The 15,035-nt window shown below is 42.0% G+C and overlaps 1 protein-coding gene across 3 annotated transcripts in view; it reads right to left on the bottom strand.

Moving 5' to 3' along the window:
• Positions 1 to 8,483: 8,483 nt before the first annotated feature.
• The window catches only part of LOC137429568 (mitogen-activated protein kinase kinase kinase 13), a 138,841-nt gene continuing 132,289 nt past the window's right edge, over positions 8,484 to 15,035 (bottom strand). For 2 of the 3 annotated variants that reach the window (XM_068119576.2, XM_068119577.2), the window contains exons 12-14: positions 10,524 to 10,591; positions 9,729 to 10,074; positions 8,484 to 9,632 (exon numbers count right to left, since the gene is read on the bottom strand). In XM_068119576.2, coding sequence (XP_067975677.2) covers positions 9,534 to 9,632; positions 9,729 to 10,074; positions 10,524 to 10,591 — 513 coding nt within the window. In that variant the 3' untranslated portion in view covers positions 8,484 to 9,533. Of the gene's footprint in view, positions 9,633 to 9,728; positions 10,075 to 10,506; positions 10,592 to 15,035 lie in introns of all 3 variants that reach the window. The other variant, XR_013623760.1, reaches the window with a different exon arrangement.

Raw genomic sequence — 15,035 nt, forward strand, 5'->3', positions numbered from 1 at the left:
TGGCACCTGATCAATCATCGGGGACCATTTACCGGCGTCTCATCGATCACAAAATCTACGACCATTTACCGGCACCTGATCGATCATCGTCAATGATCATTCACCGGAAACTAATCAATCATCGTCTATGATCATTCATCGAAAACTAATCGATCGTCGTCTATGATCATTCACCGGAAACTAATCGATCATCGTCAATGATCATTCACCGGAAACTAATCGATCATCGTCCATGATCATTCATCGGAAACTAATCGATCGTCGTCTATGATCATTCACCGGAAACTAATCGATCATCGTCTATGATCATTCACCGGAAACTAATCGATCATCGCATGTGATCATTCACCGGAAACTAATCGATCATCGTGTATGATCAATGATCATTCACCGGAAACTAATCGATCATCGTATGTGATCATTCACCGGAAACTAATCGATCATAGTCCATGATCATTCAAGGGAAACTAATCCATCATAGTCTATAATCATTCACTGGAAACTAATCCATCATAGTCTATGATCATTCACCGGAAACTAATCCATCATAGTCTATGATCATCCACCAGAAACTAATCCATCATAGTCTATGATCATTCACCGGAAACTAATCCATCATAGTCTATGATCATTCACCGGAAACGAATCCATCATAGTCTATGATCATTCACCGGAAACTAATCCATCATAGTCTATGATCATTCACTGGAAACTAATCCATCATAGTCTATGATCATCCACCAGAAACTAATCCATCATAGTCTATGATCATTCACCGGAAACTAATCCATCATAGTCTATGATCATTCACCGGAAACGAATCCATCATAGTCTATGATCATTCACCGGAAACTAATCCATCGTCGTCTATGATCATTCACCGGAAACTAATCGATCATCGTCTATGATCATTCACCGGAAACTAATCGATCATCGCATGTGATCATTCACCGGAAACTAATCGATCATCGTGTATGATCAATGATCATTCACCGGAAACTAATCGATCATCGTATGTGATCATTCACCGGAAACTAATCGATCATAGTCCATGATCATTCAAGGGAAACTAATCCATCATAGTCTATAATCATTCACTGGAAACTCATCCATCATACTCCATAATCATTCACTGGAAACTAATCCATCATAGTCTATGATCATTCACCGGAAACTAATCCATCATAGTCTATGATCATCCACCAGAAACTAATCCATCATAGTCTATGATCATTCACCGGAAACTAATCCATCATAGTCTATGATCATTCACCGGAAACTAATCCATCATAGTCTATGATCATTCACCGGAAACTAATCCATCATAGTCTATGATCATTCACCGGAAACTAATCCATCATAGTCTATGATCATTCACCGGAAACTAATCCATCATAGTCTATCATCATTCATCGGAAACTAATCCATCATAGTCTATAATCATTAACCGGAAACTAATCCATCATACTCCATAATCATTCACCGGAAACTAATCCATCATAGTCTATGATCATCCACCGGAAACTAATCCATCATCGTCTATGATCATTCACCGGAAACTAATCCATCATAGTCTATGATCATCCACCGGAAACTAATCCATCATAGTCTATGATCATTCACCGGAAACTAATCCATCATAGTCTATGATCATTCACCGGAAACTAATCCATCATAGTCTATCATCATTCATCGGAAACTAATCCATCATAGTCTATAATCATTAACCGGAAACTAATCCATCATACTCCATAATCATTCACCGGAAAGTAATCCATCATAGTCTATGATCATCCACCGGAAACTAATCCATCATCGTCTATGATCATTCACCGGAAACTAATCCATCATAGTCCATCATCATTCACCGGAAACTAATCCATCATAGTCTATGATCATCCACCGGAAACTAATCCATCATAGTCGATCATCATGCACCGGAAACTAATCCATCACAGTCTATAATCATTCACCGGAAACGAATCCATCATAGCCTGTGATCATTCACCGGAAACTAATCCATCATAGTCTGTGATCATTCACCGGAATCTAATCCATCATAGTCTATGATCATTCACCGGAATCTAACCCATCATAGTCTGTGATCATTCACCAGAAACTAATCGATCATTGTCGATGATCATTCACGAGAAACTAATCCATCATTGTCTATTATCATTCACCGGAAACTAATCCATCATAGTCGATGATCATTCACCGGAAACTAACCCATCATAGTCTGTGATCATTCACCGGAATCTAATCCATCATTGTCTATGATCATTCACCGGAAACTAAATCGATCATTGTCGATGATCATTCACGAGAAACTAATCCATCATTGTCTTTGATCATTCACCAGAAACTAATCCATCATTGTCGACGATCATTCACGAGAAACTCATCCATCATTGTCTATGATCATTCACCGGAAACTAATCCATCATAGTCTGTGATCATTCACCGGAAACTAATCCATCATAGTCTATGATCATCCACCGGAAACGAATCGATCATAGTCGATAATCATTCAATGGAAACTAATCCATGATCGTATGTGATCATTCACCGGAAACTAACCCATCATTGTATATGATCATTCACCGGAAACTAATCCATCATAGTCTATGATCATTCACCAGAAACTAATCCATCATAGTCTATGATCATTCACCGGAAACTAATCCATCATAGTCTATCATCATTCATCGGAAACTAATCCATCATAGTCTATAATCATTAACCGGAAACTAATCCATCATACTCCATAATCATTCACCGGAAACTAATCCATCATAGTCTATGATCATCCACCGGAAACTAATCCATCATCGTCTATGATCATTCACCGGAAACTAATCCATCATAGTCTATGATCATCCACCGGAAACGAATCCATCATAGTCTATGATCATTCACCGGAAACTAATCCATCATAGTCTATGATCATTCACCGGAAACTAATCCATCATAGTCTATCATCATTCATCAGAAACTAATCCATCATAGTCTATAATCATTAACCGGAAACTAATCCATCATACTCCATAATCATTCACCGGAAACTAATCCATCATAGTCTATGATCATCCACCGGAAACTAATCCATCATCGTCTATGATCATTCACCGGAAACTAATCCATCATAGTCCATCATCATTCACCGGAAACTAATCCATCATAGTCTATGATCATCCACCGGAAACTAATCCATCATAGTCCATCATCATGCACCGGAAACTAATCCATCACAGTCTATAATCATTCACCGGAAACGAATCCATCATAGCCTGTGATCATTCACCGGAAACTAATCCATCATAGTCTGTGATCATTCACCGGAATCTAATCCATCATAGTCTATGATCATTCACCGGAATCTAACCCATCATAGTCTGTGATCATTCACCAGAAACTAATCGATCATTGTCGATGATCATTCACGAGAAACTAATCCATCATTGTCTATTATCATTCACCGGAAACTAATCCATCATAGTCGATGATCATTCACCGGAAACTAACCCATCATAGTCTGTGATCATTCACCGGAATCTAATCCATCATTGTCTATGATCATTCACCGGAAACTAAATCGATCATTGTCGATGATCATTCACGAGAAACTAATCCATCATTGTCTTTGATCATTCACCAGAAACTAATCCATCATTGTCGACGATCATTCACGAGAAACTCATCCATCATTGTCTATGATCATTCACAGGAAACTAATCCATCATAGTCTGTGATCATTCACCGGAAACTAATCCATCATAGTCTATGATCATCCACCGGAAACGAATCGATCATAGTCGATAATCATTCAACGGAAACTAATCCATGATCGTATGTGATCATTCACCGGAAACTAACCCATCATTGTATATGATCATTCACCGGAAACGAATCCATCATAGTCTATCATCATTCACCGGAAACTAATCCATCATAGTCGATAAATCATTCACCGGAAACTAATCCATCATAGTCTATAATCATTCACCGGAAACTAATCCATCATAGTCTGTGATCATTCACTGGAATCTAATCCATCACAGTCTATGATCATTCACCAGAAACTAATCCATCATAGTCGATAAATCATTCACCGGAAACTAATCCATCATAGTCTATGATCATTCACCGGAAACTAATCGATCATAGTCTGTGATCATACACCGGAATCTAATCCATCATTGTCTGTAATAATCATTCACCGGAAACTAATCCATCATAGTCTGTGATCATTCACCGGAATCTAATCCATCATAGTCTGTGATCATTCACCGGAATCTAATCCATCATAGTCTATGATTATTCACCGGAAACTAATCCATCATACTCTATTATCATTCACCGGAAACGAATCCATCATACTCTGTAATCATTCACCAGAAACTAATCAATCATCGTGTGTGATCATTCACCGGAAAGGAATCCATCATAATCTATAAACATTCAACGGAAACTAATCTATCAACATCTATCATCATTCACCGGAAAATAATCCATCATAGTCTATGATCATTCACCGGAAACGAATCCATCATAGTCTGTGATCATACACCGGAATCTAATCCATCATAGTCTGTGATCATTCACCGGAATGTAATCCATCATAGTCTATGATCATTCACTAGAAACTAATCCATCAAAGTCTATCATCATTCACCGGAAACGAACCCATCATACTCAATAATCATTCACCAGAAACTAATCCATCATAGTCTGTGATCATTCACCAGAAACTAATCAATCATCGTGTGTGATCATTCACCGGAAACGAATCCATCATAGTCTATAATCATTCACCGGAAACTAATCCATCATAGTCTATAACCATTCAATGGAAACTAATCCATCATCGTCTATCATCATTCACCGGAAACTAATCCATCAAAGTCTGTGATCATTCACCGGAAACTAATCCATCAGTGTCTGTGATCATTCACCGGAAACTAATCCATATCATAGTCTATAATCATTCACCGCAAACGAACCATCATAGTCTATGATCATTCACCGGAAACTAATCCATCATAGTCTATCATCATTCATCGGAAACTAATCCATCATAGTCTATAATCATTAACCGGAAACTAATCCATCATACTCCATAATCATTCACCGGAAACTAATCCATCATAGTCTATGATCATTCACCGGAAACTAATCCATCATAGTCTATGATCATCCACCGGAAACTAATCCATCATCGTCTATGATCATTCACCGGAAACTAATCCATCATAGTCCATCATCATTCACCGGAAACTAATCCATCATAGTCTATGATCATCCACCCGAAACTAATCCATCATAGTCGATCATCATTCACCGGAAACTAATCCATCACAGTCTATAATCATTCACCGGAAACGAATCCATCATAGCCTGTGATCATTCACCAGAAACTAATCGATCATTGTCGATGATCATTCACGAGAAACTAATCCATCATAGTCTATGATCATTCACCGGAATCTAACCCATCATAGTCTGTGATCATTCACCAGAAACTAATCGATCATTGTCGATGATCATTCACGAGAAACTAATCCATCATAGTCTGTGATCATTCACCGGAAACGAATCCATCATAGTCTATGATCATTCACCGGAAACTAATCCATCATAGTCTATGATCATCCACCGGAAACTAATCCATCATCGTCTATGATCATTCACCGGAAACTAATCCATCATAGTCCATCATCATTCACCGGAAACTAATCCATCATAGTCTATGATCATCCACCCGAAACTAATCCATCATAGTCGATCATCATTCACCGGAAACTAATCCATCACAGTCTATAATCATTCACCGGAAACGAATCCATCATAGCCTGTGATCATTCACCGGAAACTAATCCATCATAGTCTGTGATCATTCACCGGAATCTAATCCATCATAGTCTATGATCATTCACCGGAATCTAACCCATCATAGTCTGTGATCATTCACCAGAAACTAATCGATCATTGTCGATGATCATTCACGAGAAACTAATCCATCATTGTCTATGATCATTCACCGGAAACTAACCCATCATAGTCTGTGATCATTCACCGGAATCTAATCCATCATAGTCTATGATCATTCAACGGAAACTAAATCGATCATTGTCGATGATCATTCACGAGAAACTAATCCATCATTGTCTATGATCATTCACCAGAAACTAATCCATCATTGTCGATGATCATTCACGAGAAACTCATCCATCATTGTCTATGATCATTCACCGGAAACTAATCCATCATAGTCTGTGATCATTCACCGGAAACTAATCCATCATAGTCTATGATCATCCACCGGAAACTAATCCATCATAGTCGATAATCATTCAACTGAAACTAATCCATCATAGTCTGTGATCATTCACCGGAAACTAATCCATCATAGTCTATGATCATCCACCGGAAACGAATCGATCATAGTCGATAACCATTCAACGGAAACTAATCCATGATCGTATGTGATCATTCACCGGAAAGTAACCCATCATTGTATATGATCATTCACCAGAAACGATTCCATCATAGTCTATGATCATTCACCAGAAACTAACCCATCATAGTCTATCATCATTCACTGGAAACTAATCCATCATAGTCGATAAATCATTCACCGGAAACTAATCCATCATAGTCTATAATCATTCACCGGAAACTAATCCATCATAGTCTGTGATCATTCACTGGAATCTAATCCATCACAGTCTATGATCATTCACCAGAAACTAATCGATCATAGTCTGTGATCATACACCAGAATCTAATCCATCATTGTCTATAATAATCATTCACCGGAAACTAATCCATCATTGTCTGTGATCATTCACCGGAATCTAATCCATCATAGTCTGTGATCATTCACCGGAATCTAATCCATCATAGTCTATGATTATTCACCGGAAACTAATCCATCATAGTCTGTGATCATTCACCGGAATCTAATCCATCATAGTCTGTGATCATTCACCGGAAACGAATCCATCATACTCTGTAATCATTCACCAGAAACTAATCAATCATCGTGTGTGATCATTCACCGGAAAGGAATCCATCATAATCTATAAACATTCAACGGAAACTAATCTATCAACATCTATCATCATTCACCGGAAAATAATCCATCATATTCTATGATCATTCACTGGAAACGAATCCATCATAGTCTGTGATCATACACCGGAATCTAATCCATCATAGTCTGTGATCATTCACCGGAATGTAATCCATCATAGTCTATGATCATTCACCAGAAACTAATCCATCAAAGTCTATCACCATTCACCGGAAACTAATCCATCATACTCAATAATCATTCACCAGAAACTAATCCATCATAGTCTGTGATCATTCACCAGAAACTAATCAATCATCGTGTGTGATCATTCACCGGAAACGAATCCATCAAAGTCTGTGATCATTCACCGGAAACTAATCCATCAGTGTCTGTGATCATTCACCGGAAACTAATCCATCAGTGTCTGTGATCATTCACCGGAAACTAATCCGTATCATAGTCTATAATCATTCACCGGAAACTAATCCATCATAGTCTATAATCATTCACCGGAAACGAATCCATCATAGTCTGTGATCATTCACCGGAAACTAATCGATCATAGTCTGTGATCATACACCGGAATCTAATCCATCATAGTCTATGATCATTCACCAGAAACTAATCCATCAATGTCTATGATTATTCACCGGAAACTAATCCATCATAGTCTATGATTATTCACCGGAATCTAATCCATCATAGTCTATGATCATTCACCAGAAACTAATCCATCAATGTCTATGATTATTCACCGGAAACTAATCCATCATAGTCTATAATCATTCACCGGAAACTAATCCATCATAGTCTATAATCATGGGAGTATCATGAACGAAGGTGAGTGTGAACACATCCTCAGATTAACGAAGGTGAGTGTGAACACATCCTCAGATGATAGATCTCTGTGGTGGAGTGAAGGAATGTGGAGGAGCTCGGAGAGGGGAGAGGGTGGGAGTGGGGGTACATATCCTGTGCATGATGGAAAAGATTCTGAACGCTTCCACGATGTTAGTTCACACTAACCATGGATTGAATATGTCGTTATGTTTTGTCTCCAACAGCAAGACCATAGTCCGAGATGAAGAACAACTAACGAATGCGTTAGCCATTTCAGAGCAGCCGTCAACGCGAGAATTCAAGTGAATCTTTGTGAGAGGCCCAAACAGGCCACAAAGTGGAACTAGAAAGAGCAATCGGAGATTGAAAATACATCCTGGCAAGGGTTTGCAGTGGTTTTTAAGGCTTTTGTGTTAAAACAAATATGGCGGCCTAACCACGTGACCGATGACGTCATCATTATTTTTCTCCACCAGTTTATGCCGACATGGCGCTCAAGAAATTTCATCTTTATAGGATGAAGTTTTGTACTCGTCGAATTATGACGTCATAATGGAGGCACCTATGACATCATCATTAACATCTTTTATTCTCCACGGAGAGTTCTTTACAATGAGCAACGTCTCAATTTTTTTCGGTTTTCCCAAGATGGCGGCCGAACCACGTGACCAATGACATCATAATTCTAATTAAAAAATTATCCAGGTGGAGTTGCACCGATGGTTAAAATTTCCTGTCAATCGGCCCAACGGTTGCAGAGAAAATCATATTTATTCTGTGCGGACAAACAGACGAATAAACAGACAAACGGACAAATGAAAAATCGGTCAGAGACCGACAAACGGACTCGAATGCAATGCCCTCTCGTCAGGTGAGGGTAATAATACTTTGAGGATGAAGTGCATTTTAAAAATTCCACCACCAAACCTGACAACAACAATATTCTTATACTGCCCCCTTTGCCTTTGCTTCATTAAGTGATCAAGACAAAGATCGGAATGGAACGTTCGTGATGAAAAAATGGTGTTCAAGACAAGTTAAGACATCCCAAGTGATTTCAATAAGCTGAATATAAATCGATTTGGGTTTGCGTCGTGCGATGGAAGAACCTCAAAAGCCGTGCCATGTAAAGCGTCTTTAGAGCAGACAAGTACGTGGAAGAATGAAAACAAAGAAAAAAACATACAGGCGCAAGAGAAGGATCCATTTTATCAACTCATCGCACCTGAATTTGGGAGACAAAGATCAATTAAACTGCAGGAAATGGACTCGAACATTCGCAAGTGGATCGAGAGTGATGATGAAAGCTGCACTTTGTCATGGTGATGATGATGGTTTCAAACTCTTGGGGTTTCAACAGAGGTCTTCACCTTCTTACAAACGGGCATCGACCGATGACTCGGCACGACCTGCCACACGGGCCACACATGCTACGAAGGCCACACAGCCAAGGCCACACAGGCCAGGAAGGCTCTCTCTTCGAGTCAACGACAATGACCATTCGGTACGAATGCCTTGTTCACCCAACCGGAATAGTGATACCGCTCCGTTAAATGGTGTGGGCTTCGGGGAAGCCAGCGGACGACCTCGGTATCTCGCGTCCCCGCCATAAAGGTCACCAGCTGCACACGCGTGCGCGAAGCGTGCGGACGGTGTTGTCCGAACACTCGCCCTCAGAACTCTCCGACGCGAAGTCACGAAACACGGCGGAACGCTGCAAACGTCACACACACAGGGCATCGTCAGATCACGCCATCGGCACTCTATGCTCACCGTTACCGACGTGTCTTGGATCATCCGCTGGGTGTACCTGAGCATGCAGTTCTCCACGAGCAAGTTGGCCCAGGCAGATCTGCGTTCGCACCCTGCGCACGGCGCTCTCTTTGTCCGACAACCCATCCGAATGACCCGACATCTCCAAAATAATCTCGGGCGTTCCACCTCCTTGGTCTCCATACTCCTTTTCACTATCCTTTTCGGTGGCCTGGCTGCCTTTCGCTCCTTTTGGGCCCGTGTCTTTCCTGGGGCCCGTATCTAGGCCACATCCCCGTTCCGAATGCTCGCTGGTGTTTCCCTCTTCCAGATCATCAGAGGCGGACAGGTTTTCAGAGCTGAACGTGGAGTACGCCTGGAAACCCGCCACATAGCCATGAGCTCTGGAAACACAAGCACAAATCACTTAAGGAGAATGATGATTTGCAGCTTTAGCCAAGCTACAAGTATACAAAAGCCATACCTATCACTTTTAACAAAATGAGTTACATGATAGTCATGCCCCTTCAATCAATCCCCATTATAACATTTACCCCCCACCCCCCCCCCCCCTTCCTCTCCACCATACTTCCATTCAAATTTCTTGTTCTGCCACACATCGCTAAATAGATCCACTGGACCTTCTGCCTCTGTTCCCGATTCTAAACAACCTCCTATTTTCCCTCAACTGATTTGAGGTAACCATACCCTGTACTCGTACCACAACAGCGGTTCATACTTGGACCAAGGTTTGCAGTGAGTTGAACCAAGAACCAGAAATTTCAGGGGTGTAAATGCTGGGCCTAGCCTCTTGGTGAAACCTGTCCTTTGCTCACCAGTACAAGTTGTGTACCTTTGCCGACGTGGAAAGTCAATCTCACTGTCCACCTCACCCTCCTCTTCAGATGAGTCTTGCTGTATCTGCAATGAGATGCCATGGCCAGAATACTAAAACCATGCCCATCACATTTAATTATTCCCAATAAAGTGTACCCACAACATATATATATATATATATATATGGAAATCATGAGAAGTCTAGTTTTCAGTGGTTGCCTGTGCACATAATCAACTCCCATTCACGTCCATTAACCCCCTTGTCAACTCCTACATGCCTACAGTCGTAGCCAAAAATATTGGCACCCTTGTACTTTTTTCAAAATAATTCACCATTTCTTCCAGAAAATTGTTGAAATTAAAAAAATTTGGTATCCACAAATGTATTTCTTTGGTTTGTCGTGGAAGAAAACAAAAAAAGCTGAAAAAAATTACTAAATCCTAGCTTATTCCACACATAAATCCTAAAATGGCCCGGACAATATTATTGGCACCTTTTAGAAGTTGTTAGAAATAATTAGATTTCAAGCAGGTGATTCGCCTTTACTTTGGAATTCAACTCACCTGTGGTGAGTTGCAGGTGGCTGCAATATAAACCAGTTTGAATAGAGAAAAGGAGTCATTCTCCTGTTTTGTGTCACTGTGTGTACCACAATGAGCATGGAAAAAAGAAATAAAACCAAAAAAATTGTCTGAGGAGGTCATACACAAGATTGTAGCCAAGCATGGTTGCAACCCTGTGTCTACCTACACAATGTTATCAGGAAGTTTAAGGCCCAAGGCACTCGAGCCAACCTCCCTGGATGTGGCCGCAAGAGAAAACTTGATCGAAGATTGCAGCAAAGGATTGTTTGAACTAGCGTGACTCTGCGCGCTCCACGCGCCTCACCACACGTCCTTTCAGAGGGGTAGGCTTCTTTGACCATTTCGGTGTCTTTTGGGTTTCATGGTGTTTTGGGTCTTCAGGGCCATTTGGGTCTTTTGGATCCTCTGGGCCTTTAAGGGTATTTTGGGTCTTTGAGGTGTTTTGGGTCTTCAGGGTCTTTTGGGTCTTTGGTGTCTTCATGGTCTTTTGGGTCTTCATGGGCTTTTGGGTCTGAATGTTCATATGGTTCTTCTTGGTCTTTAAGGGTCTTTTTGGGTCTTCCGGGTATTTTTGGTCTTCGGGGTGCTTTGGGTCTCCGGGGTGTTTTGGGTCTTCGGGGTGTTTTGGGTCTTCGGGTGTTTTGGGTCTTCGGGTGTTTTGGGTCTTCGGGGTCTTTTGGGTCTTCGGGGTGTTTTGGGTCTTCGGGTATTCAGGGTCTTTGGGTATTCAGGGTCTTTGGGTATTCAGGGTCTTTTTGAGCCTCAGGGCCTTGAAGGGTATTTTGGGTCTTTTTTTTTTTTTTGTGTGTGTACAGATTCGAGGCTCATGAAAGAGCTAACATTTATCAAACAAACAAGCAAACAAAGTATATAAAAAGGGGAGCGGTCGACAAGATGGGGAGAGAAGGGGAGGAAGCACACAAACACAACATTTGAGAGCAGGGACATCGGGAGATGTTTTTGGAGGGAGAGGGCCTGGGGGGAGGCAGGATAGGTATAAAACGCAAGGATACCAAGGACTTCCAGGAAAGAAGTCAAAAGTCACCTCAAAAAAGTGGATTTGGGGTGAAATTAGCGGGGGTAGAAAAGATCAAGGTTTTGGATTGGGGAAGATAAGAGATGGTGGTGAACAGCCGTTTTAAAGACCTGGAGGGAGGAGTGGGATTGAAGAGAGTGAGGGAGCTTGTTCCAGAGGCGGGAGAAAAGAGGAATGAAGGAGTGAAGGTGAGCAGAGAGCCTTGATTTTGGCAGTTCAACCATAAGAGGGTTGCAGGCAGATCTTGTGCGACCTGCAGGAATATTTAGGGGACAGAGCCCAGAGAGAGCTGGGGGAGCAAGGCCGGAGAGGAGTCGGTAGAAGACGGAAAGACCACCAACCTGCCTGCGGTGATTAAGTGAAAGGCCCTCGGAGATAGCGTCATCGCGGGAGATTCCAATGATTCTGAACGCTTTGGTTTCAACAGCGTGAAGACGAGCTAGGTGTGAGGCAGGAGCACCAGCCCAGAGGGGAGAGCAGTACTCCATTGAGCTGCGGATGAAAGCCTTGTATGTGGTGAGGAGCTCAGGTGTGCCAAGGAAGGACTTCGCACGACGGAGGATGCCCAGTCGGCGACTGGCTTTGGAGGCCAGCTTGGAAATGTGGTATTCCCAGGAAAGATCATGGCAGATAGTGAGACCCAAAAGCTTGAGTGACAGAACTTCTTGGAGAGGATTATTCAGAAAGTAGATGGGAGGGTTGTCCAGTCGGTCTTTTCGGAGAGACATCGTAAGAGTGTGAGATTTGTCAGGATTGAAAGACATGTTCCATTTGTTTGCCCAGTCTGTGATTTTGTCCAGGTCTGCAGAGAGTGAGGAGGCTGCAGACTGCCGATCTGAGGGATGAGGAATGGAGCGGCAGAGAGTATATGGTTATGTCGTCATGTATGTCTTTGGGTCTGAAGGGTCTTGGGGGAATTAAAGGGTCATCAAAGGTCTGAGGGGTCTCAGCAGTCTTAACGCAATTAAGAGGGTTAATTAAGAGGGTGGTAGTTTTATTTGAAGAAGAAGAAGAAGACGTTTTCGTCACATATAAGCATACATACATAACGACATAACCATATACATTTGCTCTATTATAATAAAGATGGTGGAGAAAGCACCTCGATCAACTCCCAAACAGATTCAAGCTGACCTTCAGACACAAGTTACGACAGTTTCAACTCGCACCATCCATCACCAACTCAATGAAAGGGGGTTCTATGGTAGGAGATCCAGGAGGACCCCACTGCTGAGAAAGCCCGACTGGAGTTTGCCAAAACACATCTGAACAAGCCAAAATCCTTTTTGGAGGTTCAGTGATGTTTTGGGGTTGCTGTGCTGTCTCTGGCACTGCGTGCCTTGAATGTGTTCATGGTATCATGAAATCAGGAGATTACCAAGACATTTTGGAGCACATTGTTCAACCCAGTGTCAGAAAGCTGGGTCTCCGTCGAAGGTCATGGGTCTTGTAGCAGGACAATGACCCCAAACACATTTCAAAAAGCACCCAGGAATGGTTCAACACAAAACGCTGGACTGTTCTGAAGTGGCCAGCAATGAGTCCAGATCTAAATCAGATTGAACACCTGTGGGTTGGGAGAAGGCACCCTTCAAATCTGGGGGAAATGAAGCAGTTTGCACAACAAGAGTGGGTCAAACTGCCAGTAGGGAGGTGTAGGAAGCTCATTCGTGGCTACAGGAAGCGCTTGACTGCAGTTATTTTGTCCAAAGGCCTCACTATACTGAGTGCTACCAAATATTAAGTCTGGGGTGTCAATAATTTTGTCAATGCCATTTCTTTTTATTTTCTGATTTAAAAGGATATATTAAGTTCGGAATCAAAAATAAAGGTTCTGTAATATTAACAGTGAAATAAAGAATTGTGGAGACCAAATGCTTTTGTCAATTTCAACTTATTTTGGAGAAAATTGTGAGTTATTTAAAAAAAGTGCAAGGGTGCCAAATGTTTTTGGCCACGACTGTACGTCCTCCCAACCCCACCCCTTTTCTCTGTTCCCCTCTTCAGCATCACTCCACCTCATCTCTCCCTTTTCTGCTTTCCCTTTACTCTAACCCCCTCACAGCTTCCCCCCACCAAACTTATCCCAAATTGCCCCTTATCCCCCACCCCCACCCTTCTCTAAGTCCCATTGAACTCTCCAAGTTCCTTCACCCTGCCAACAGTGTCTCCTCCCCTGTCCCTAAATGTGCAGGCCTTCAACATCCTGAGGTCTCTGCTCCAATCTGACAGATCTCTCAATTCAGATCACTGCTGATAAATCACACCCATCTTCCCATCTATGATACACTGATTACTGTGGTGAGGGAGACGGCTTGAAACAATTTGCCTTCTCTTCCTGGAGGGCAAATCCGACTGAAAGCAATCTCAGTTCATTCCACAAAGGGTGTCCACTCTCAAGAGAGCCAGAAAGTAACATCTGGCCAATGTGGAGATCGTTGAACTTTCAAACTTGTCACCCTTCTCTAAAACCTGGTGGTGCCTTGTTAAGTCTATCTGGTGTATGCTCTCCTTAGTCCTTCCATCCCTTCCCTTTCTTCAAATGGCACCACAGCAGATTCTGCTCGTGAGAAGGCCGATTGCCTCAGGTGTTTGCTTCCAAATCCTGTGTCCCCAACCCCTCACTCTTGGTACCCATCTGATCCTGGACTCTGCTTTTTGTAGCTGAAAATGTGGAGAGGGTTCTTTCAACCCTCGACTTTGACTCTGCTGCTGGACAGGACGGCATCAGCTCACGTGTCCTAAAAACCTGCTCTGCTGCTCTTGCACAGCCTCTCTCTGCCCATTTCACCCTGTCATCTTCCATCTGCTTGGAAATCTGTCAACATCACTGCATTACATTAAAACGGTGCAAAAACGGATCCCCTCAACGACAGACCCATCGGCTTACTTCCAATCATCAGCAAG

Source organism: Myxine glutinosa, chromosome 6 (assembly GCF_964187855.1).
Source record: "Myxine glutinosa chromosome 6, kmMyxGlut1.1, whole genome shotgun sequence".
NCBI lineage: Eukaryota > Metazoa > Chordata > Myxini > Myxiniformes > Myxinidae > Myxine > Myxine glutinosa.